A 26,395-nucleotide genomic window follows, 5' to 3' on the forward strand; every position below is an offset into this window, starting at 1 on the left:
TTCAGGCAGAGCTGAATTCAAGGATGTGCTAGGTTGGTCTGGCACAAGAATCAGAGTTTTCCTCTGCAAGCTATGAAAAATTGGGGTTTAGCAGGTATTTGGGATGATGAATTATACATTCAACCAGTGTTGAATGAGCACTTGTCCTTAAGGAGTTTAGAGTCTGTGACCAGGGAGAATGATGACTTTCTTAGCTAGGGCAGTTTTTCTAAAAAGGTAGTTACATTGTGTGTTTTTGACCACTGATGATAAATTCAAGTTTCTCTTCCTTCCCAATAGCCCGGAAACTGAAGAAACTTGGTAATCTGAAACTACAGGAGGAAGGAGAGGCTTCCAGCACCACCAGCCCCACTGAGGAGACAACACAGAAGCTGACAGTGTCACACATTGAAGGCTATGAATGTCAGCCCATCTTTCTGAATGTCCTGGAAGCCATTGAGCCAGGTGTAGTGTGTGCTGGACACGACAACAACCAGCCCGACTCCTTTGCAGCCTTGCTCTCTAGCCTCAATGAACTGGGAGAGAGACAGCTTGTACATGTGGTCAAGTGGGCCAAGGCCTTGCCTGGTAAGGAAAAGGGAAGTGGGAGCATGAGATAAGGGGGATCATATTTAGTGAATGCTCCTATGGACCAGCCACCATGTCTGGTGCTTTTCTGCCCATGAACTCAGGCAGTCTTCATCATAACCCTGTGGGAGAGGGATTGTTATAAGTCTCACTTTAAACATACAGGAATCGAGACTCAGAAAACAAACAGAAAGATAGTATTATAGGATGTCTTATGTGGCCCACATGGATGCACAGCAGTCATGCTTTCACATTCAACTCACAAAAATGGTCAGAAAATTTTCCATTAATCACAAATCACATAGACATACCCATATATGCCTTAGGATGCTCTTTTATATTTGCACACACAGGCTAACCCCAAAGATAATCTCTAGCTTGACTGACATTCTGTCTTCAATGTCATCTTTAGGAGCTATATCATGGGAACTCTCATAATGTGGTATGGTGGAAAGAATATGAGGTTGGAAATCAGAACACTTCGGGTCTACTCTTAGCTCTGCTAGTAACTTACTGTGTGATCCCTTCCCCTTCTGGGTCTCAATTTCTCTATCTGTATAATGTATAAAGCATGGTTTGTATCAAATCGATAGTTTTCAGTTTTTGCTTCAAGGAACGCTTTGTGCACCTTAAACTACCTAAGGAATCATAATGGGCGGGAAGATTAGGTAATAGTGAAAGAATTACCAAGTATTGGTCTAACAGAAGTTGGATAACAGAAGTTCCTCAGTGACGGGGAACTCACTTCTTTCTTATGTGATCTGTTGTTTAAACAAGTCTGGTTATTAAAATATTACAGCTTAAGGAATTCTTAGAGATCCTCTATCCAATGATTTACAAACTTTCCTTTAGCAGCTAAGTGCTTTATTTCTCAAAAGAATTGTACACAGATACAAGTGGAGCTAGTTTATTTAAAGCCAGAGCCTGTAGCTTGGGCCTCACCAGTTCAGCCTCTTTCTCTCTATCCCAGGGAAGCCCTAGGTCACTCTTGCAAAATCTTAGGGCTCCAAGGAACACAGTTTGAAAACCAGTTAACTATATGCCCTTTAAAGGTTCTCCTAATCCTGCAATTATGATTCAAAGACTCTTTTGAAATAACAACAACCAAACCTTCTCTTGTGGAGTCAAAGATTAACCTGCCTTTCAATAATAACTGCCATTCAGGTAGAAATTTATAGTGAACAGAGCAGTTTTGTATGTATTACCTGAATTATTCTTATAGGAATCCTATAAAATGAGATTCTTTCGCTTATTTTACAGACCAAATAGGGAAGGTGTGAGAATGATGTGACTGGCCTATAGTTACATAGTCAGAAAATATCAGGACCAGAACTTGAGCCCAGGTTCCCTCCTGATTCCAAATTCTCTCTTTATTCCACTCCACCGGTAGGCTGTAGCACCACTGCAGTTCTGTAGCTCTGGGCTTTACAGTGAGGGGCCAAGGCTTCATTGAAGGCCACTTGGGTCATACTGTGGGCTTGTTGCATTTGAAGACATTACATGTTGGCTGTCAAGTCTTAGATTTGTATTTCCAACTCACAGGGCCTGGTCACAGCCCTAACCATCTCTTATACCTTCTCAGCTTGGGAAGCTGAGGTTGACTAGCCAATAAGAACACTGGGATGGAAACCCCAGGACTCTGACTGGATATGTTCTGTGCCAAAACAGAAGGTTCACACAGAGAGGAAAAATATAAAAAAGGAGAAGGTTGCTTTAATTCTTATCACTTTTTCATCTGGATATGTTGATATCATGTGTTTGACAGAGATTCAAAGTTTAATCTTCCCAAGCAGTTTCCAAACACTTATAGGCTACAGAGCTTTTTCATATATATGATCCCACTTAATCTTCACAACAATTCTATGACTCATAGAGACTATTGTTTCCATTTCACATGCCAAGGCTCAAAGAGGTTAACTAACTTGCTCCATTTGGTCACTTAACACATGGAACCAGAACTTGACCTAGACCTTCGGGTTTCTAAATTGGTTATCTTGACAATAACCTAGTGCAAAACACTATAGCAGAATTTGTATGACTTGGGATCACTGGGGCTTTCCTTGGCCCAACCGCCAAGCTGGAAAGCCCCCTCCCCTTACATTAACAAATCTGCAAGCCAATATCAGTTCACCATCTAGCTTGCCAGACTAAATGATCTCTGACCCCAAGTCTTTTAAAAGAATAGCTTCAAAAGAAAGCCAATTACCACATTCACAAGAACTGTTCTTCTTATTATCTGTAATTACCTACAAGTTCAAGTAATTCGCTAATTCAATAGATTGAGTTCTTGACCTGTAAGATGAACTGTGCTAGGCCCCAATAATATAAATTTTGTTGCAAGTTTTCTGTGACAGTAATGATGTATGAAAATTGCCTAGCAGAGTACCTGGCACATTAATAAATGATAACTGTTAATTTGGAGTGGGTGAGTAGACCGGGTGTGCACAGTATATTTAGAATCAAATTTATCTGGTTTGGAATCCTAGCTATGGACTAGTTCTGTGACCTTGAGCAAATCACATGTCTTCTCTGTGCTTCTGTGTCCTCATTTGTAAGATGATAGAATAATCACTACCTTTCAAATTGTTGTCAACAAAAAGATTATGTATAAAGAGCACCTAGTAAGGTAGCCTGAAACATAGTTGATGCTCTGTAAATGGTGGTTTATTATTATGAAACTTGAATGCTAAGCCACTGCTTTCATGAAACTCAATTTTAGCTACCACTTGCCTTGCCTAGAAGCTCATGCATGGACCCCAAGGTGAAATTGTCTTCTCTGAAGACCTCGGCTGGCAGAGATACTACAGCAGCAAAGATTTCCAAACTGGCCTTTCTTTGAGCCCATTCTCCCAGACTAGACAGGAGACTACAAGTTTCTGCTGCACATGAAAAGAAATATGATGTCAATTGGATTCTAGTGAGAAAATAGAGTCTCAGAGAAACTGCTTCTGCTCCCTAGCCTGTTTAATGTGTTTCAAAACCTGAGAATGACTCCTCTTTGTTACTCCAGAACAGCCTAACACAGTGGCAAATGGGTGTTGAGTGAATGCATACTTAAGGAAATCTGTAGGATTGCAGCTACTCTTTCCTCTAGTAGTCCCTTGATAGTCATGTTGGCTACTTCAGAGACTGGGCATTAGAGAACAGAGTCAGGTATTATAATCAGATTAGACTCTAGGGAGATTAGCCAGCCATATTGCTGATATGTGCACAGTTACTGGGTTTGAGTGCTAAGCAGCTCTCATTAAGGACGGTTAATTAATATTATGGCCAAATTAAGCTTTCCCTTTTCTCTCCTCTTTGTTAGTTCGGTGGCATTTTAGGGAGAAAAAAATAAGCATCAGTATGGACAATTTGCTTGATACCTGTACAATTTAATTCTCATCCTGCCATGTGCCATCACATTCACACATTCCACCAGAAGACCAAGGTTCACCAGCCAAAAGCTTTTCTTGCTCCCCACTGCCTCCTACCCAAGATATTCAGGGTTCAACCTCCCAGGCCTCTTCTCTAAGAGATCCTTGGTTGCTACATGGTTAGACCCTGCTTCTTATTTCCTACTGAGAAGGGTTAGTCCAAGGCATTCTGTGCTACAGAAGGGTTCCAGGCAGGAACTACTCGGATCTGAGGCTCCAGCCGGTCTGTCAGCGTGTCATTACAGTGAAGGTGGGAAGCACAGGCCTGGGAGCTAAGACTGCTAAGATGAGGGACTCCAGAATCCCTGATACCTGGAAGGCCTAGGATCTAAAAGAAAAGAACAGGGAAATGGGGCTATATGAGTGGACAGGGACCAACCAAGCAGAACAATGTGTCTGGATAATGTAGACTTCAGATCTGATCCTATGACTGACAAAAGCTGGTGACCTTGGTAGTTCCTGAGCTGTAACCTTCAGCAGTGGAGTAGAAAAAACACTGGAGAAGATAATCAGAACACCTGGGTTCTAGTATTAGTTCAGCCACATATAAACCATATGACCTTGGGTAAGTCAGTTTATTTCTCTGGCCCTCATGTTCCTTGTTGGTAAAATAAGTGTCACATCACCTAACCTCTGGGATTATTGTGAGAGTTAAATTAGGTCATCAACAGGAAAGTGAGAAGTTTGATCTAAATTTGGGGAAGCATTCCTAATGAGGTATGATGACAAAATTTCAGATAATTCTGGATTTGTTGGTGAGAAGAGAGAATGTTGGTAGGGACGAGCTCTGAGGTGATGCCTTTATAACTTTAAGCATCCAACTGTTTCAAAACCTCCAGGAGAACATGGCCATGTCTGTTCTACCTGTGTATTATTGTAGAGGTAGCATCTGGGAGCCTCTGCTCTCTGAGCTTAAGGGAGGTAATTTGGAGATCATTTAATTCTCATTTTACAAAAGGAAAAAAAAATTGAGGGTCTTTAGGCCATTTGTTTAGGTAATATTTCTTTTTCTTTCTTTCTTTTTTTTTTTTTTTTTTGAGACAGTCTCGCTCTGTCACCCAGGCTGGAGTGCAGTGGCATGATCTCAGCTCACTGCAAGCTCCACCTCCCGGGTTTGTGCCATTCTCCTTCCTCAGCCTCCCGAGTAGCTGGGACTACAGGCACCCGCCACCATGCCCGGCTAATTTTTTTGTATTTTTAGTAGAGACGGGGTTTCACTGTGTTATCCAGGATGGTCTTGATCTCCTGACCTCGTGATCTGCCTGCCTCAGCCTCCCAAAGTGCTGGGATTACAGGCGTGAGCCACCGCGCCCGGCCTTAGGTAATATTTCTTAAGTGCCCACTCAAATACGTGGACTGTACTAAGTACTAGGGAGGTAAAGATAAATACGAAGATATGGTCCCTGTCTTCAAGAAGCTCCAAGTCTTGTGGGGGAGACAGACATGTATATACACAGACTTCAATGCTGTGTAATGAGTGCTATAATTGGGTGAGGCTACACAAGGTGCAATGAGAATGTAAAAGAAGAATCTTTAAGCCTTCTTCTTGGATGAGTTGGAAAAGACTTCACAGAAGAGGTAGCCTTTCAGTGAAGACTTGAAAGATGAGTAGGTGTTTACCGGATGAAAGGCCTGAGAAGGAGGAATGCATTCTAGGCAAAAGTAACTGCCTGTGCAGAGATAACAGAGATATAGAGGCATGTGAGAGGGCAAGTGGCAAGAGATCTGTCTAGGTAGGCAGATCATAAAGGGCCTATTCACGTATAATGATGGCAGTAAGATGGGGATGGCAGTAGGGTGGGAAACTAGCAGGGCCAGGGTACCTATTGAGTAGAAAAGAATGGAGAGGAAGTGCCAGGCAGAAAGAGGGATGGACGCAAGAGAGGGAACATGAAAGTGGTGAACAGGAGGCAGTGGCTGTCAAGACATCTCCCCATACACTGTACACTGTATGTAATATCCATCTCCCAGGGTTGTTAGAAGGGTCAAGCCGGATCATAGCTGGAAAACAGCTTTGTAAAGTGAAAACTGCTGCTTATGTGGGAGAAATGATTGTTAAAACTGCATCTTCGGAAAGGTGGAGTGATCAAGAGCACAGACCTTGGAATCTGACTGCTTTGCTTTGTAACTTGGTCTGCCAATTACTAGCTGTATGATCTTGGACAAGTTCCTTAACCTGTCTCTGACTCACTTGTACTAGTTCACAGAATGGAGATAATAATAGTATCTACTTTACTCATTGTTGTGAATATTAAATGAGATAATATAAGTAAAGTGCTTAGAAAAGAGTTAAATATACCCCATAAATACATACAACTATCATGTACCCAAAATAATTTTTAATTTTTTAAAAAAACAGCAATCCAATAGAAATCAAAAGAAAAAAAGAGTTCGCTCATATAAGCAGTCAATAAGTGTTAGATTATTTTTCTCTTACGACTGACAATGCTTTTTTTGTCTCCATCATCATCTCATTTGAGCAGCTCAGTGAAGTAGGGAGGATAAGGAATATTATCCTCCTCACCATATAGTTTGTGCTTTTCCCCACCACTCCTTAGTGGCCAGCCTGGATGGTCCCTGGGGATCTTAGGGGATGCCCAAATGCCAGAGCATCTCTGCCCAACAGGGGCTCAGACTTAGCTTAGCCCGTCAGTACCCAGACTGACCACTGCCTCTGCCTCTTCTTCTCCAGGCTTCCGCAACTTACACGTGGACGACCAGATGGCTGTCATTCAGTACTCCTGGATGGGGCTCATGGTATTTGCCATGGGCTGGCGATCCTTCACCAATGTCAACTCCAGGATGCTCTACTTCGCCCCTGATCTGGTTTTCAATGAGTAAGTGCTCCTGGGGCCCAGACCTCACTAAAATACAGCAGCTTGGCCAGACCCGGTTGGTGGTGATGGTGATGGGGTGACAGTGAAGCTTAGCTCATTTGACCTGCAGTTGTTGCAGTGGATGCCCCAGCCAGCCAATCCAGTATGAGGCGGCTTTGCCCTGGCTTTCAGCCAACTGGTAGGAGCCGAGGAAGATGGTGCTGAGACTACCCCTTACACACCCAAGAACCAATCCTGGTCATGTTTCTGGTCTGCTTTGCAGCTTATCTCAGAACCACATGGAAAGATTCCTCCCCTTCACATATAAAAGAGGCAGAAAGACTCTGGCTTTAAGGGCTGAAGTTTCTTGGGTTCTTTTGCTACCACCAAAGGCTACTGCTAGTCACCATTTGCTGAGCAACTAGTTTGTGCCAAGACTATGCTAGATACTTTCTAAATCCTATCTCATTGAGTCCTCATGGTGACCTGACCTCCCCTTTTTATAGATAACACTATTTTTTTATGGATGGGGAAAGTCAGGCTCAGCAAAATAAAGTGACTCACCCAAAGTCACAGAGCTAGTGCCTGTTGGAGAAAAGATTCAAATGTATGCCCCTGTCAATCTCAGCTCTTCTGCGTCATGGTGGTAACTGATGGGGAGGAGTACCTCTACCGCTCTCTGGCTGCATGACCTTGGTACTGCCATTTTCCTTCCCTTAAACAGCTTTAATTAATACCTGCCCTGCCACCAGCTCTATATAACATCATGAATTTGGCCAGTGGCTCAGATTTTGGAATTACATTTTTCTCCACTAAAATCTCAGTTCTACTATTTTTTTAATCAGCATCTTTGGGAAAGACCCTTAACTTTTCCAACCCTCAATTTCTTCATCCATTAATGATAACAGAACCTTCATAAGTAATTTATTATGATAACTAAATGGGAACTGACAGATGTGGAATGTCTGGCCCATAGTAGGCAAGAAGAAAAAAAAAAGTCCCTTTCTGATTCACCCTTTCCCTAATAATGATACATTTTTTTTCCCGAGATGGGGTTTTGCTCTGCCACCCAGGCTGGAGGGCAGTGGCGCAATGATCTCGGCCCATGCAACCTCCACCTCCCTGGTTCAAGCAATTCTCCTGCCTCAGCTTCCCGAGTAGCTGGGATTATAGATGCCCGCCACCGTGTCCAGCTAATTTTTGTATTTTTGGTAGAGACGGGATTTCACCATGTTAGCCAGGCTGGTTGCAAACTCCTGACCTCATGATCTGCCCACCTCAGCCGGGCATGATAATCTTTTCTATGTCTGCTGTATGAGGTCCCTCAATGGCATTGTGAATGGAGCTGGCCAGAGAAATCTTCCCAAGGACGTTGAGCTAGTCTCACCACAGAGAATCCTTCCAGTCAGGACAGGAATTGACCTTCCCCCCTCTTCAGCCCTCTAACCCAGAAGAGTCTTAAAATAAAATCTACAGGCCAGTGGTTCCTTCCAGTACAGCACTGCAATGCGAGGGAGAGTGAACGTCCCCAGCTGCCCTCTCCCAACCCTGCCAGCCTGGTAGCCAAAAGCTAAGAATAACCACTAGGCTTTTGGCACAAATTACTTTGAGGTTTTCAGACCTCCACAAAGTTGCCTATGATGCCATCTTCTGGGGCAGGCCTTGAAAAGCCCCCTAAGTGTTCATCTCCCATCCTTAAACCCCTGCTGCCCTTAAGCAGTTGAATCAACTCCATGAGCACCTGCTCTACCTTCCCCAGAGCCCTGAGACCTTTGGAGCTTTGAAAGGTGATAACTGGTTGTTCTCTAAATCCTCATTTCCTTCTCTACCTCTGAGTAAGCATGTGGCATCCCACCTCAGCTTCCTGGTCCAGTCTTGTTCATCTTATAAAAAGGCCTCCCTACAGGGTCAGAGACCTAGACCCATCAAACCCAGGGCTCCTGAAACAATAGGACTCCTATTCCTCCTGTAGGAAGCCACTATGTTAGAGCTCTCAGGGTGTCTACAAACATCTAGATAAGTGTTTCTCAACATGGATTCTGTTGACATATTGGGAAAAATAATTTTGTCATTATGTAGAATATGGTTAACATACCTGGCACCGGCCTACTCTATACCAAATAGGATTCCAGTCATTCTGACAGCCCAAACTGCTCCCACACATTTCTGACACTCACTGAAGAGGCAGTACTCTCCAGTTGAGAGCGACTAATCCCTGCCAGCCTCCCTAAGGTGCTAATGGGGAGCCTCAGACCCAAAGAGAGAGATAAGAACTTGTTCGGTGTAGGTCAACCCATTTACTGATCTCTTCAACACCAAACTCTATTATGAGTCCTGTTTTTTTTTTTCTTTCTTTCTTTCTTTCTCTCTTTGTAGAGATCACATGTTGTGAGGATAATGAGCTTGAACCTTAGCTTGCGACCTTGGGCAAATTACTGAACTTCTATGTGCCACAAATTTTATCTGGAGACTGCTGAAGAGTATTATAATAGCACCTTTCTACATGTCATTTATTGAACACCTGCTATGTGTCAGGCACTGTGCTCAGTGTTTTCCAATCTTCTTTTCTCCTCTTATTTTCTCTCTTGCACTCCCACCAACCTTGCTCTCTTCCTAAATTCCATTCCTGCCTCATCTTTGTACCCTCCATTCTCCTCTCTTCCTTCCTTTAACTGTCTCCCTAGTATTTTTTCCCCTTTTCCCCCTTTCTTTTCCCCTTCCCGTATGAATTTCTTCCTTTTCCTTTCCCCTTCTCTTTCCTCCATTCCCCACTTTTTCTGCCCCTGAGGCCTGCAGCAATGTTAAAGGAATCCTCATTCCAGCATTGTGATTTCAATGGTAAAAAAGATTGCAGCATTGTCATCAACAGAGGTGGGAAAGTACATTGGAGACTGCAGCAGGGCCAGACCTCAGGGTCAGCCAATCTTACTAAAAAATTCTCTACAGTGAAAGAGCTTGGAGCAACACTGTTCTGTTCAATTGATCTGTGATACCATCTAAACACTTCCTCTTTCTAATTGGGCTTCAGCCTGAGTTGAATAATTCTACACCGTCTGCCCCCTTCTCTCTTTCTCCAGGACAGCCAAGATCTCTCTGAGATAGGATGCTGAGCTTCCACCCAGACAATACCAGGCCTGCTCATCCTATGGAGTAGGCTAGTGGCTTGGAAACCAAAATGTCAAACCATAGCCTTTAGGCTCCATCTGGGAGGTCTTTGTCCTCACCACTTAAGTGGGTGTCAAATTTCCTTACCTTTCTGCACATGCTGCACAATCAATTTCTGTCTTACACACACACACACACACACACACACACTGTTTTTGAAGTGCTGAAAACTGGAAGGCCTACTAGCATGAGGATGCTGTGTCTTCTCTTAGAGGTATGCCGTGGTCAGGCATGGAATCGAGAGGTTGCTCTTCCTTGAAAAGCTGGCCAAGCATTGGCCACTTCCCCATATAATTTATAGGTGATAATGTGGTGATCTGTTCAGAAGTGACTATAATAAATGCAATTCACATATGTCTACAGTTTCCAAACTGTGGTAAGGAGCAACCAGCATAGGAGGGAATGGACTCCCCTTCAGCAGGGGACATTTAAATTAGACATTCAAAAACACTCCCTGGCAGATTTAACGTTGGAACTCATTTTGAAAGAACAATGTGGAATCTCCTTCACTGGGAGTTTTTGAATAAATATTAAATTTCTAGTATTCCAGGCCAGAGGCAAAGGGGTCAACAGGATGACCAAACACTTCGGGTCATTTGCAAATCTTGGTGTCCTGATGTTAAGAGCTGACTACTGGGGCTTCTCCTAAAAATCCTTCATGTTGAGCTGCCTGGAAGGCAGGTTCTCGTTCTGGCTGTAGCTGAGATATTAGAACTGTAGTCAGGGAGACCATGTGCCTGCCCCATTGTGTTCATTTGGTTAGGCTTTCCTGTGCCTGACTCAGAAAACAGAAGGGGCACAGAGACCTGGAAATTCCATGTGCTAACCCATATCCTGGCCAGAGAAGATGAGTAGTTATCAGGGTGTCAGGATTTTGGAAAAGAGAGAGAGAGAAAAAAAAAACAAACAGACAAACAAACAAACAAAAAACCTTTTCCTGGTCCCTGGAGCACCAGCAGGAGAAACAGCAAGCTCTTCTCGGAAAACCTGGGGAGGGAGGGCAATCAGAGACATTCCCTCTGGGCTTATTGCAAGCTTCCCCTCATTCCTTTTTCCTCTATGTATCTCCTTCCCAGGTACCGCATGCACAAGTCCCGGATGTACAGCCAGTGTGTCCGAATGAGGCACCTCTCTCAAGAGTTTGGATGGCTCCAAATCACCCCCCAGGAATTCCTGTGCATGAAAGCACTGCTACTCTTCAGCATTAGTAAGTGCCTAGAAGTGCAGGGAATGTCCCTGAGGGCACAGAGATTCAGAGAGGACCACTTTTGCCATTAAAACATTATTAGGGAAAAGCCAGCTCCTGGACATTTCCCTTCTTCATTCCTCCTCCCCATCCCCACTCTACTCTCTCTCAGCATCATTTTCCTAACAAGAAACAATTTCATGACTAGAAGCCAATTTATTTGCTAGAAGTCAACCTCCATCGGATTCCCCAGCTATCCCCAGTCTGTCTTTGGGACAAGGCCTTTTTGACTGGTTACAGCAGGTCTCTGAATTTTTCCACAGCTTCTGCTGTAGAAACAGACATGGACCACCTTGTATTCCTTGCAGGGCAGTAGAGCAACAGGCATTTCCTCCTGGAAAGATTTCCTCTTCTGCCAACAGGAGGAGGTCTATGTAAGCAACTCAGATAGGATTTGTTTGGCACTTTTCTTTGATATCTTTTCTAAGAAGAGCCCTCTCTTAGCCCCTACGGAGGGAGAAAGGCAAAATTTGATATTCAAAGCTATGTGTTTTAGTTGTCTAAATCAGGGTTTGACTGTGAATGACATAAAAGCTTAGGTCCTAAAAAATGAGCATCTGAGAAGAGTAGAAAAAGAAAAGGTTCAGGAAATTTGATTTACTTGACTCCTTTCAGATCGGATCCAGCTATCCTTTCCCCTGAGATCTCCCTGACAGACTGAAGGCCCCAAGCACACAGACTTCAACTAACAGGAAGCCAAGTAGATAGTTCCCTGTGGGGGTGGGGTCAAGTTTGTGGTCAGAAAACTTGGTGCTTTGTCTAATGCTCTTTCGTGGGCATGCTTCCCCTCCCCATTCCGTCTTCATCCCACATCAGTTCCAGTGGATGGGCTGAAAAATCAAAAATTCTTTGATGAACTTCGAATGAACTACATCAAGGAACTGGATCGTATCATTGCATGCAAAAGAAAAAATCCCACATCCTGCTCAAGACGCTTCTACCAGCTCACTAAGCTCCTGGACTCCGTGCAGCCTGTAAGCAAACGATGGAGGGTGCTTTATCAGGGAGAGCAGCCTGATAGAGCCAATGATAATATGCTTCTGTAGAGTCTGGCACCACCTGTTGGGAGGTGCTTCCATTCCCCTCTGGCTTTGAGTGTAGTCCAGGAAGAAAATGTGGTGAAGAAAAAGAACACAGGTCACAGTGTCCCAGCTGGATATTGTGAAAGGGGTGGAGGAGTTGAGAACAGAGCAGTTGGGACTCAGGGAAGGGACTTGCTGCAGATGAATTCTTAGGCAGACAAAACAGACCTGGATATTTTTCCCCTCTTCTTTGAGTCATGTTCATGTGAGTTTGTCTGTCTGTATGTGTGTGTATGTGTGTGTGTGTGTGTGTGTGTGTGTGTCACAGAGAGAGAGATGGAGTGCGGAGGCTGGGGTGAGAGCAGAAGCTGGAGAAGTCTTGAGTCAGAGAGTTTATAGTGGTATAAGACACCTCTTGGGAGCCCTCAGTGACTCCATGGAGACCATTTCTCTCTCTCTCTCTCTCACACACACACACACACACACATACACACACACACATACACACACACACACACACACATACACACACACACATACACACACACACACACACACACATACACACACACACATACACACACGACCTCATGGGGGAGGACCAAGGAAGGACAGGGAAGGAGGAGGAAACAAAAGGCTGAAAGACCCAAAATCAGAGGTTGGGGAAGAGGCTAGCAGAGGCCACCTCCTTGTCAACCCTGTTTTTCTCCCTCTTATTGTTCCCTACAGATTGCGAGAGAGCTGCATCAGTTCACTTTTGACCTGCTAATCAAGTCACACATGGTGAGCGTGGACTTTCCGGAAATGATGGCAGAGATCATCTCTGTGCAAGTGCCCAAGATCCTTTCTGGGAAAGTCAAGCCCATCTATTTCCACACCCAGTGAAGCATTGGAAACCCCTATTTCCCCACCCCAGCCCATGCCCCCTTTCAGATGTCTTCTGCCTGTTATAACTCTGCACTACTCCTCTGCAGTGCCTTGGGGAATTTCCTCTATTGATGTACAGTCTGTCATGAACATGTTCCTGAATTCTATTTGCTGGGCTTTTTTTTTCTCTTTCTCTCCTTTTTTTCTTCTTCCCTCCCTATCTAACCCTCCCATGGCACCTTCAGACTTTGCTCCCCATTGTGGCTCCTATCTGTGTTTTGAATGGTGTTGTATGCCTTTAAATCTGTGATGATCCTCTTGTGGCCCAGTGTCAAGTTGTGCTTGTTTACAGCACTACTCTGTGCCAGCCACACAAACGTTTACTTATCTTATGCCACGGGAAGTTTAGAGAGCTAAGATTATCTGGGGAAATCAAAACAAAAACAAGCAAACAAAAAAAAAGGCAAAAAAAAAACGAAAAATAAGCCAAAAAACCGTGCTAGTGTTTTTTCCTCAAAAATAAATAAATAAGTAAGTAAATAAATAAATACATACATACACACAAACATACAGAAATCCCCAAAGAGGCCAATAATGACAAGAAGGTGAAAATTGCAGGCCCATGGGGAGTTACTGATTTTTTCATCTCCTCCCTCCACGGGAGACTTTATTTTCTGCCAATGGCTATTGCCATTAGAGGGCAGAGTGACCCCAGAGCTGAGTTGGGCGGGGGGGTGGACAGAGAGGAGAGGACAAGGAGGGCAGTGGAGCATCAGTACCTGCCCACAGCCTTGGTCCCTGGGGGCTAGACTGCTCAACTGTGGAGCAATTCATTATACTGAAAATGTGCTTGTTGTTGAAAATTTGTCTGCATGTTAATGCCTCACCCCCAAACCCTTTTCTCTCTCACTCTCTGCCTCCAACTTCAGATTGACTTTCAATAGTTTTTCTAAGACCTTTGAACTGAATGTTCTCTTTAGCCAAAATTTGGCGACTTCCACAGAAAAGTCTGACCACGGAGAAGAAGGAGAGCAGAGATTTAACCCCTTGTAAGGCCCTATTTGGATCCAGGTCTGCTTTCTCATGTGTGAGTCAGGGAGGAGCTGGCGCCAGAGGAGAAGAAAATGATAGCTTGGCTGTTCTCCTGCTTAGGACACTGACTGAATAGTTAAACTCTCACTGCCACTACCTTTTCCCCACCTTTAAAAGACCTGAATGAAGTTTTCTGCCAAATTCCATGAAGCCACAAGCACCTTATGTCCTCCCTTCAGTGTTCTGTGGGCCTGAACTTCATCACACTGCATTTCGGCCATGGTCATCAGGCCTGTTTGCTTCTTTTGGGCATGTTCACAGATTCTCTGTTAAGAGCCCCCACCACCAAGAAGGTTAGCAGGCCAACAGCTCTGACATCTATCTGTAGATGCCAGTAGTCACAAAGATTTCTTACCAACTGTCAGATCGCTGGAGCCCTTAGACAAACTGGAAAGAAGGCATCAAAGGGATCAGACAAGCTGGGCGTCTTGCCCTTGTCCCCCAGAGATGATACCCTCCCAGCAAGTGGAGAAGTTCTCACTTCCTTCTTTAGAGCAGCTAAAGGGGCTACCCAGATCAGGGTTGAAGAGAAAACTCAATTACCAGGGTGGGAAGAATGAAGGCACTAGAACCAGAAACCCTGCAAATGCTCTTCTTGCCACCCAGCATATCCACCTGCAGAAGTCATGAGAAGAGAGAGGAACAAAGAGGAGACTCTGACTACTGAATTAAAATCTTCAGCGGCAAAGCCTAAAGCCAGATGGACACCATCTGGTGAGTTTACTCATCCTCCTCCTCTGCTGCTGATTCTGGGCTCTGACATTGCCCATACTCACTCAGATTCCCCATCTTCGTTGCTCCCTCTTAGTCAGAGGGAGACCTAACCATTGAGACTTTCTACAGAACCATGGCTTCTTTCGGAAAGGTCTGGTTGGTGTGGCTCCAATACGTTGCCACCCATGAACTCAGGGTGTGCCCTGGGACACTGATTTTATATAGTCTTTCGGCACGCCTGTGTTCTGTTGACTTCGTTCTCCAACCCCAAGTGCAAGGGAAAATGTCCACCTACTTTCTCATCTTGGCCACTGCCTCCTTACTTAGCTCTTAATCTCATCTGTTGAACTCAAGAAATCAAGGGCCAGTCATCAAGCTGCCCATTTTAATTGGTTCACTCTGTTTGTTGAGAGGATACTTTCTGAGTGACATGATATGATCCACAAGGGTTTCCTTCCCTGATTTCTGCATTGATATTAATAGCCAAACGAACTTCAAAACAGCTTCTTTAAATAACAAGGGAGAGGGGAACCTAAGATGAGTAATATGCCAATCCAAGACTGCTGCACAAAACTAAAGCTGACAGGTTCCCTTTCTGGGGTGGGATAGACACGTTCTGGTTTTCTTTATTACTACACAATCTGGCTCATGTACAGATCACTTTTAGCCGTTTTAAACAAAAAAAATCCACCACTCTTTTCAGTTACACTAGGTTACATTTTAATAGGTCCTTTACATCTGTTTTGGAATGATTTTCATCTTTTGTGATACACGGATTGAATTATATCATTTTCATATCTCTCCTTGTAAATACTAGAAGCTCTCCTTTACATTTCTCTATCAAATTTTTCATCTTTATGGGTTTCCCAATTGTGACTCTTGTCTTTATGAATATATGTTTTTCATTTGCAAAAGCCAAAAATCAGTGAAACAGCAGTGTAATTAAAAGCAACAACTGGATTACTCCGAATTTCCAAATGACAAGACTGGGGAAAAATAGCCTACACAAGGCTTTAGGCCTCCTTTTTCTGTGCTTGGGTTTGAGTGAACAAAGGAGGTTTTAGCTTGGCTCTGTTCTCCCACGGATGAAAGGAGGAGGATTTTTTTTTTCTTTTGGCCATTGGTGCTTCAGACAATGTAATTGACAGAAGTCTCATTTTGCATGCACTCTGCTCTACAAACAGAGTTGGTATGGTTGGTATACTGCACTCACCTGTGAGGGACTGGCCACTCAGACCCACTTACCTGGTGAGCTAGAAGATGAGGATCACTCACTGGAAAAGTCACGAGGACCATCTCCAAACAAGTTGGCAGTGCTTGATGTGGAAGAAGAGTGAGGAAGAAAAAAAGAAGGAGCACCACGGAGAAGGCCCTGTCTGTGCTGGGCAGCAGACAGCTGCCAGGATCACGAACTCTGTAGTCAAAGAAAAGAGTCGTGTGGCAGTTTCAGCTCTCGTTCATTAGGCAGCTCGCCTAGGCCCAGCCTCTGAGCTGACGTGGGAGTTGTTGGATTCTTTGTTTCATAGCTTTTTCTATGCCATAGGCAATATTGTTGTTCTTGGAAAGTTTATTATTTTTTTAACTCCCTTACTCTGAGAAAGGGATATTTTGAAGGACTGTCATATATCTTTGAAAAAAGAAAATCTGTAATACATATATTTTTATGTATGTTCACTGGCACTAAAAAATATAAAGAGCTTCATTCTGTCCTTTGGGTAGTTGCTGAGGTAATTGTCCAGGTTGAAAAATAATGTGCTGATGCTAGAGTCCCTCTCTGTCCATACTCTACTTCTAAACACATATAGGCATACATAGCAAGTTTTATTTGACTTGTACTTTAAGAGAAAATATGTCCACCATCCACATGATACACAAATGAGCTAACATTGAGCTTCAAGTAGCTTCTAAGTGTTTGTTTCATTAGGCACAGCACAGATGTGGCCTTTCCCCCATTCTCTCCCTTGATATCTGGCAGGGCATGAAGGCCCAGGCCACTTCTCTGCCCCTTCCCAGCCCTGCACCAAAGCTGCATTTCAGGAGACTCTCTGCAGACAGCCCAGTAACTACCCGAGCATGGCCCTTGCATAGCCCTGGAAAAATAAGAGGCTGGCTGTCTACGAATTATCTTGTGCCAGTTGCCCAGGTGAGAGGGCACTGGGCCAAGGGAGTGGTTTTCATGTTTGGCCCACTATAAGGGGTCATGGGAATCAGGAATGCCAAAGCACCAGATCAAATCCAAAACTTAAAGTCAAAATAAGCCATTCAGCATGTTCAGTTTCTTGGAAAAGGAAGTTTCTACCCCTGATGCCTTTGTAGGCAGATCTGTCCTCACCATTAATCTTTTTGAAAATCTTTTAAAGCAGCTTTTAAAAAGAGAGATGAAAGCATCACATTATATAACCAAAGATTACATTGTATCTGCTAAGATACCAAAATTCATAAGGGCAGGGAGGGAGCAAGCATTAGTGCCTCTTTGATAAGCTGTCCAAAGACAGACTAAAGGACCTTGCTGGTGACTGACTTATAAGAGATTTGTGGGGTTTTTTTTTCCCTAATAATATACATGTTCAGAAGAGTTGAAAATAATTTTGGGAAAATGGGATTATGGGTCCTTCACTAAGTGATTTTATAAGCAGAACTGGCTTTCCTTTTCTGTAGTAGTTGCTGAGCAAATTCTTGAAGCTCCATCATTGCATGGTTGGAAATGGAGCTGTTCTTAGTCAATGTGTTTGCTAGTGCCCATGTTAGCTTATCTGAAGATGTGAAACCCCTGCTGATTTAGGGAGCATTTAAAGTACTAGATTTTGCACTAGAGGGACAGCAGGCAGAAATCCTTATTTCTGCCCACTTTGGACAGCACAAAAAGTTATCTGCAGTTGAAGGCAGAAAGTTGAAATATATTGTAAATGAATATTTGTATCCATGTTTCAAAATTGAAATATATATATACATATATATGTATGTATATATATAGTGTGTGTTCTGATAGCTTTAACTTTCTCTGCATCTTTATATTTGGTTCCAGATCACACCTGATGCCATGTACTTGTGAGAGAGGATGCAGTTTTGTGTTGGAAGCTCTCTCAGAACAGACAATACACCTGGATTGATCAGATAACTAAAAGTTTTCTCCCCTATTGGGTTTGACCCACAGGTCCTGTGAAGGAGCAGAGGGATAAAAAGAGTAGAGGACATGATACATTGTACTTTACTAGTTCAAGACAGATGAATGTGGAAAGCGTAAAAACTCAATGGAACTGACGAGATTTACCACAGGGAAGGCCCAAACTTGGGGCCAAAAGCCTACCCAAGTGATTGGCCAGTGGCCCCCTAATGGGACCTGAGCTGTTGGAAGAAGAGAACCGTTCCTTGGTCTTCACCATCCTTGTGAGAGAAGGGCAGTTTCCTGCATTGGAACCTGGAGCAAGCACTCCATCTTTCACACAAATTCCCTCACCTGCGATTGAGGTGCTCTTGTTACTGGGTGTCTATGTGCTGTAATTCTGGTTTTGGATATTTTCTGTAAAGATTTTGACAAATGAAAATGTGTTTTTCTCTGTTAAAACTTGTCAGAGTAATAGAAGTTGTATCTCTGTAGGTACAGGTCCATTTCTGCCCACAGGTAGGGTGTTTTTCTTTGACTAAGAGATTGACACTGGGTTCTGTTGCCCAGGACCTCCCAACTCAACCATTTCTAGGTGAAGGCAGAAAAACCCACATTAGTCACTCCTCTTCAGACATTTCAGCTGAGATAACAAATCACTTGGAATTTTTTCACCCATAGAAAGAGTGGCAGATATTTGAATTTAGCAGGTGGAGTTTCATAGTAAAAACCGCTTTTGACTCAGCTTTGATTTATCCTCATTTGATTTATCCTCATTTGATTTGGCCAGAAAGTAGGTAATATGCATCGATTGGCTTCTGATTCCAATTCAGTATAGCAGGGTGCTGGGTTTTTTCCTTTCCCCACCTGTCTCTTAGCCTAGGGAATTAAATGAGAAGCCTTAGAATGGGTGGCCCTTGTGACCTGAAACACTTCCCACATAAGCTACTTAACAAGATTGTCATGTAGCTGCAGATTCCATTGCCCACCAAAGACTAGAACACACACATATCCATACACCAAAGGAAAGACAATTCTGAAATGCTGTTTCTCTGGTGGTTCCCTCTCTGGCTGCTGCCTCACAGTATGGGAACCTGTACTCTGCAGAGGTGACAGGCCAGATTTACATTCTCTCACAACCTTAGCCCTTGGTGCTAACTGTCCTACAGTGAAGTGCCTGGGTTGTTGTCCTATCCCATAAGCCACTTGGATGCCGACAGCAGCCACCATCAGAATGACCCACGAAAAAAAAAAATTAAAAAGTCCCCTCACAATCCAGTGACACCTTTCTGCTTTCCTCTAGACTGGAACATTGATTAGGGAGTGCCTCAGATATGACATTCTTGTGCTGTCCTTGGAATTAATCTGGTAGCAGGAGGGAGCAGACTATGTAAACAGAGATAAGAATTAATTTTCAATGTTGAAGGAAAAAAAGAAAGAAAAAAGAAGAGAGAGAAAGAAAGCATCACACAAAGATTTTCTTAAAAGAAACAATTTTGCTTGAAATTTCTTTAGATGGGGCTCAGTTCTCACAGTGGCACTTGGCCTCTACTGGGCAGCAGGACCAGCTCCAAGTGCTAGTGTTCTGTTCTCTTTTTGTAATCTTGGAATCTTTTGTTGCTCTAAATACAATTAAAAATGGCAGAAACTTGTTTGTTGGACTACATGTGTGACTTTGGGTCTGTCTCTGCCTCTGCTTTCAGAAATGTCATCCATTGTGTAAAATATTGGCTTGCTGGTCTGCCAGCTAAAACTTGGCCACATCCCCTGTTATGGCTGCAGGATCGGGTTATTGTTAACAAAGAGACCCAAGAAAAGCTGCTAATGTCCTCTTATCGTTGTTGTTAATTTGTCAAAACATAAAGAAATCTAAAATTTCAGATGAATGTCATCAGAGTTCTTTTTAATTAGCTCTTTTTATTGGCTGTTTTTATTGAAGTCAAGAGTTGGTATCATGCCCGGTTGCGTTTTATGCTATTTTGATTTTCATATATTTTTAAAAGCCTTTGCACAAGGCTTACAAATTTGCCCTGTGGTGGCCTTAGCATAAGCTGACCTGAGACCACCAAAATAACAAGGAATTTGGGCTAGAAAGCACAGACGGACACTGGTGGCCCATCACAACTTCTCTGGAAAAACCCCAAACTTGTCAGCTGGGGAAAAGCCACACAAAGCCCAGCTGCCCACCTTCACATCCTTATCCTTGTAGGAGCATAAAATGGTGGCATCACTGCCCAGTTCTAACCAAGCTTCAGTTAAAGAATGGGCACCTTCACATCCTCACTATTTTTCAGGGGCCTTACCATCCTCAACCACCCATGTGAAATCTAAATCAGCCTTCTTTTGGGTTCAAGCAAGGCCTCTTCTTGTGGCCTCTCAGCATGAATACTTATGAGGTTCCAGATTGAATTTTTGGGCCTGAGATACAAGCCATCAATGAGGTGTGACAAAGCATGTCAACGAATAATAAGAAAATTACCTATTCTTCCATATCCTCCCCTGTAATAAGGGTTGTTAGAATGCCTTCTTTCTGGGCTGGGTTGAGGATTCAGTGAGAACATATGTGACACAGCTGGTGGGCTATGAAGCTCTGGCTTTGCTCCCTGTTAAAATGCCAGAACCCTTGAGAGGGATCCCACATTGAGCCATGTTTATCATTGACCACCTTAGAATGGATGGATTTCTCAGATTTTTCCTGAGATCAATACTTGATGGAGAGGAGAGGAGAACAATAGATTCTTGGGATGTGTGTTATGCATGTGTTTCAGTAAGAGACAGACAGTATGTTTATTTGCAGGTTGTGTGTGTAAAGTCAGAGCCTGCCTCCAGAGGATCTTCTCTAACCACCATTGCTTAGGTCCTGTTCGTTTGCATCTACAGCGAATGACCTTACAGCCACCCGACTTCGCTTCACTCACCACTCAGCTCCTGCCTAAAGAGACAAGGTGGTTAGCATCCACCATAGATTTTCCAAGGAGTAGCAAAGCACAAAGGACACCTATTGGGTTGAAAAGAGCCTAGAGGCATGAGTCCTGTATGTGACTTGTTCATAGTCATGCAGCTAGTGTATAGCTAGGATTCTCCCCTGCTGATTTACTATATGACACTAGGCAGCAATCTGCCCTTGCTGGACCTCGGTTTTCTAATCTGTAAAATGTGTACAGGAGTAAAACTACATGAAATGGGAAGTCCCTTCTATTGCAGATGCCATGGTTATTGAAAACTGCAGCAACATCTTTCTTAATCATAAGGGGAAAGAAAAAGACCATTTACTATTCCTAGAACGGTTTTGGAGCTAGAATATTCACGTTTGTACTCAACAATTATTTACAAAACAACTAGTGTGGAGAGGGTCAAAACAACACCTGAGTCCTCTGTAATAGATATTGTCAACCCCTTGATGGATGAAGAAGGGGCTCAAAAGGGAAGTAGTTTCCTATTGAGATTATCTCATAAATGGCAGAGATAAGTAGGAGTTAAGCCCCAGTCCATGCACTGTCTGTGCCTTCAGTGAGTTTACATTCTATTAAATGCCTTTGCCAGACCACTCTGGAACTTCAACCTATAACACCCAACCCCAGTCCTCCCACATCACTCTTCCAAAGAGATTGGGCTAACCTCTAATTTAGAATTCCTGCCTGTAGAACTAGAAAGTATCTTAGACATCATCTAGCTCTAACTTCTTATTCTTCACATGAGGGAGCTGTGCAAAAAAATTGAATGTTATTGTGAACTAGGGCCTGTGTCAAGGCACCAGCCCTACAACACCCAGCTCTTGGTCCCTTCATGTGCCTGCAGGCAGCATACCAAAGTAATAGGGCACCTGAGAACTTCTACCATCCCTTTGCATATGGGTTCAGAGCCCTAGTGAGAGAGCTTCCACCTCTTGTCTGGCTCCTACATTTACAGACCCAGGATCTCTACACCAACTACAGCATCTACTTCACCTACCACCCACTCCTAGGGGTTTTCTTCATGCCACTCTAGGGGAGGGTGAAAGAAGTAGAAAACTGTTGGGGGATCTGGAACAGGGACTACAGAGGCAATGAGAACAATTTAACAGACACGAGGTATGAGAACTTTCTGAATTAACAGGCAGATGCAGATGGATCAAATCCTCATATTATCCCGCCACCAATTCTTTTCCAAGCCACAACTTCCCTGCTTCCCTTAGCTTCTTCCCCACCAGCTTCAAGCAAAGAGAAGGTCATTAGGGGAACCGCATATGGCTGTCAACCACAAGGTTTCATGCCAAATAAGGTGGTTTACTCCAAACTCTATGCAAATAGCCCTCCCCACACCCCCATTAGAGTACTTTGGATCTCAGACCAGAAAACAGCCCAGCAGAGCAAGCAGATGCTGTGTGAGGCACAACACTCACTACCTGAGCAGCAACACTTGTTTCCAAAGGAAGCAGGCCTCTTTGATGTGTGTGCACAGTGCCACGGGTGGCTAGTGTCTGTGTTGGACTATCTTGTGGGACAATTCCATTGCCTCAAAAGACTGCAAGAATCCCTCACAGGGACATAGTATTCAGTGTTGCCCTCATTTGTTATTTCCTTTATTCAACAGCCATTTATTTGACACAGACAATTGTAATATAATGTAATGGATGTTATGTTGAGGGAAGTTGGGGATTTTGCTGGGGTACAGAGGAAGGAGGCCTAGCCCAGTCTAGTAGAAAGGTCAAGGAAGGGTTCTTAGAGAAGTCTACGCTGTGAAACAAGTTGCATGAAGATGGAGCTGGGTGTGGAGAAAGGGGCATTCTAACTCAGGCAAGAGACAGTAACCTAGTAAGGGAAACTGTGATCAGTTTAGCCTGAGGGAAAGGTTTGAAGAAGAGTAGAGTATGGTTTTGAGAGATGAAGATAAAGAAGGAGGCACAAACAAAGCCAGCAATGGCCTATATGTCACACTACAGAGTGACCTATAGGCCTTTATCCCAAGGATGAAGGAGAGCCATAGAAGCCTTTGCCACCATTTCAATTCCTAAAGCACTGTCAGACACATAATCTCATCTAAACCTCATAACATCATGAAGAGGCAGGGGGGTCAGGGATCAGGCCCATTTTGCAGAAAGAAAAACTGGTTCATCAAGATGAAGTGATTTGCCCAATGGCTGCTCCCAAATAACTGATAGCCCTAAGTCTAAAGTGGAAGCCCCAATTCTCCTGATTTTCGGTCTCAGTCTATTCACATTACACAAATCTATCAAAGGACCTGGCAGTGCAATTCTTGGAATGTGTTTACATGACTCTGTAGTGAGAGCAGGCATTGCCTACTATCCCATGTGCAACTGGCATGGCCTTCCTGAGGTGACATTCAATGGCACAGCATTCCCAAAATGGCAGACAGGTGACCCCAGAGAAAAGTAGTAGCATCATCTTAAGGGGTAGTGCAGTCTGTGGAAAGCCAGCCAAATTGCTGCTCAATGGGTATTGGGCCTAATTCATTCATCCAAACAGGAAGTAAGAAAAAAATGATGAAAGACAAGAGACAACTTTTCACCTTCCTAGAGGAGGTAACATTTGCCACCAGCCTTGAACAACGAGATGAAATTTCATAACAGGAAAAGGTAGCTGGGCAGGCAACCAAAGAAGGAACAGATGGACAAATTCACAAGAAGCAGAAAAGAGTATGCCTTCTGTTTTGGGACAGTCAAGGCAAATGGGAACTAGTGGGGAGTAAGAGTTGGAGATGAGTCTGGGCTAGGACCCATTGTGAAAGGCCTCAAGTCCCCTGTTAAGAAGTAGGTTTTCTTCTGTAGGCTAGTTATTCTCAGTTGCCACATGTGAAAGACAATGGCCACATGTGGCATACTCTCAAGGGAGCCACTAGGGCTGTATTCAACTCCTGACACACTTAGTTCCTTTTTCTCACACTTAAGAAAGCAAATATGAGTGCAAGTGAGACTGACAGTATTGAAAGGGAAAATCTGAAACTCTTACAGAATGTTTAAATTGTTCTCCAACTTCAGTGTTTAAAATATTATCAACAAATAATTTGCCACACCTCACATCTGATTACAGAACACTAGTTGAGATAACTAAGGATTTTTGAGCAAAACTGTAACATAATGAGTTTCAGTAGATGGAAACTATGCTAAAATTTATTGTGTGAGAATATGATAGAAGATGAATAGAGACAGATTCCAAAGCAAATTAACAACAACAACAATAATAAAATTTACTGAGTACTTACTATGTGCCAGAAAATGCTAATGCAAAATTCTTTACACCATATATGTTCTATAATCCTCACATCAATCCTATGAGTTGAGAAGTTACCTTCATTATATAAATAAAGAAACTGAGGCTCTGACTCAACATTATTGCTGATCCAGACCGAAGGTTACTTCTAAGTAATATAGCCTAAACTTAAACTCAAGTATATTTGTAACCAAATCCTGAAATTTTGATCATTATATTACATTTTATTTCTTGAAAGTCTGGTTTATTTTCTCAAAATCTTTCCAAAGAGCCCAAAGAACTCAAAAGCAGGCAGCATTATAAACAGGAATAAAGAAGAAGCTATGTCAAAGGAATTGTCTTTATAACCACCCACTCTGAGAATGACAGTTATGCCTGGTGTATAAGAGCTCAGGATTTCCACAGAGCAGCTGCCTCTTCCCTAAACTTCAAGTGGGTTTTATTGGGAGAATGAATGCTCTACCATCTCCCAAGTGTCTTACTGAGGCTTTTGCTCCCCCTTCCTGTCTCTGGTTACAGGTACCTGTGGTGCAGGAGTTCACTGGGTATCCGAAGAACCTATGAACATATTTGTCTATAAAGGCAGGCAGAGAGTAAGAACATTGAACCAGGAATCAGCATTTCAGCTGCTGCCACTAACCAGCTTAACTTAAGCAGGTCCTTTCCCCTTTCTGGGCCTCAGTCTCCCCATCTGTAGAGCAAGAGATAAAGGACTCATTTTTTTCTCCCAGCTATAATATGCTTTCTTACACTCTGAAATTGTTGGCTAAAACCAGAATTTTGTCAATCTACGAATCTCTCACTTTGTCTCACTCCATTGCCTATAATCTTATCCCCACATTTTAGAATCCTTTATCCTAGAAAAGACCAATGACAGTGTTTTCCATACTTGCAAATGTCCAGCCATCAGCTTTCTGACTACACACCCAATGACGTATTGTTTGTTGTTCCACAACAGTCTCCACCTTATAGTACACCATCCTGCCTGCTACTCAGACACACCTGTCAATCTTAGTGGGAATATATTTCTACAAATGCCCCTTTGGCTCTTCTGTATACTTATTTTGATATGGGCAAAAGACTCTGCCAGACATATCTCCCATTCAGAATAAATGTGGACAACTGTGACTGCTTCAGGAGTTTCTGAGGTGAAGGTGATACGTTCTTACTGGAACCAGAATATAGGCAATGTCATTGGATAAGCATTAGTGGGCAAGAGACCAGACCAGAGGCTTCTCTTTGGGAATAGGACAATACATCTTATCAGCCCTTTTTTCACGTGGTTCTCTCCATGTGAAATGCCCTCCCCCATTTCTGCCTGACAAAATTTTTCCTCCCCATTAAGGCTCAGATTAGAAACTAGCTCCAAGATGTTTTCTCTGATTTCTCCAACTGGAAATGAGCGCTCTATCCTTTGAACTTGGAATCTCCATTCTCTTAGCCCAAACCACTAGTTTGGCTTGCAGTTAGTATAATAGCAACCCACTGCTATACAGATAATGCTTTATACCTTATAGCACTATGTCATTGAAGACATACTGGAATCCTAAAGGAAAGCAGAGCAGACATTAATGTCTCACTTAAATATGTGACAAAAAAGAAGCATTGTTATTTTAGAAGTTGGCTAGAGACTTCTATTTCTAGCAGTATGTCTTACTGGATACTGTGAATGACCCTCCCAATAAAAACTATTAAAATTCTAAGTGAAATATAAAAATAATCTTTTAAAATTCATTGCAGTGCTAGTGTGATAGTAAGGAATCCACAGAGGCTAAAAGAGAAATGAAAGCAGGAACCCTGGAGGTAAATTAGTGTCAAAGCCAGATTTTGCCCTTAGAATCTTACCAGACCCTGGGAGATTCTGAGTTTCTACTTTGATGGCTGTAAAATGTTAGGGAAATAGGAGGTAAAGACTATGCCAGCCCAAGATGAAGAGACTTATAGGAGACTTCCACATAAAGCTGGTACCCTAAAGGACCATAATCTTGGTATAAGAGCAGATAAGAATTAAATCCATCTCACAGAAGAGAATAGCAAGGAAACCTCCTGCTTTGCTTGACTTTGACCCCAGGTGAAGTAGCGAAATAAACCTTTCATGAGAATTTGTAACCACAGGTGGTCCTCATATAATTTTGTAGTCCTAATTCAAGATACTTATGAGGTCTGAAAAATCAAAAG

At 43.1% G+C, this 26,395-nt stretch overlaps 1 protein-coding gene across 2 annotated transcripts in view; it reads left to right on the plus strand.

Annotated features, from left to right (window-relative positions):
* The window catches only part of AR (androgen receptor), a 177,680-nt gene extending 158,020 nt beyond the window's left edge, over positions 1-19,660 (plus strand). The window contains exons 4-8 of one of the 2 annotated variants that reach the window (XM_055267930.2): positions 280-567; positions 6,676-6,820; positions 11,041-11,171; positions 12,027-12,184; positions 12,962-19,660. In XM_055267930.2, the coding sequence (XP_055123905.1) occupies positions 280-567; positions 6,676-6,820; positions 11,041-11,171; positions 12,027-12,184; positions 12,962-13,117 (878 nt within the window). In that variant the 3' untranslated portion in view covers positions 13,118-19,660. The remainder of the gene's footprint in view (positions 1-279; positions 568-6,675; positions 6,821-11,040; positions 11,172-12,026; positions 12,185-12,961) is intronic. The other variant, XM_063634726.1, reaches the window with a different exon arrangement.
* The last annotated feature ends 6,735 nt before the right edge of the window (positions 19,661-26,395 follow it).

This window comes from Symphalangus syndactylus, chromosome X, assembly GCF_028878055.3.
Source record: "Symphalangus syndactylus isolate Jambi chromosome X, NHGRI_mSymSyn1-v2.1_pri, whole genome shotgun sequence".
Taxonomy (NCBI): domain Eukaryota; kingdom Metazoa; phylum Chordata; class Mammalia; order Primates; family Hylobatidae; genus Symphalangus; species Symphalangus syndactylus.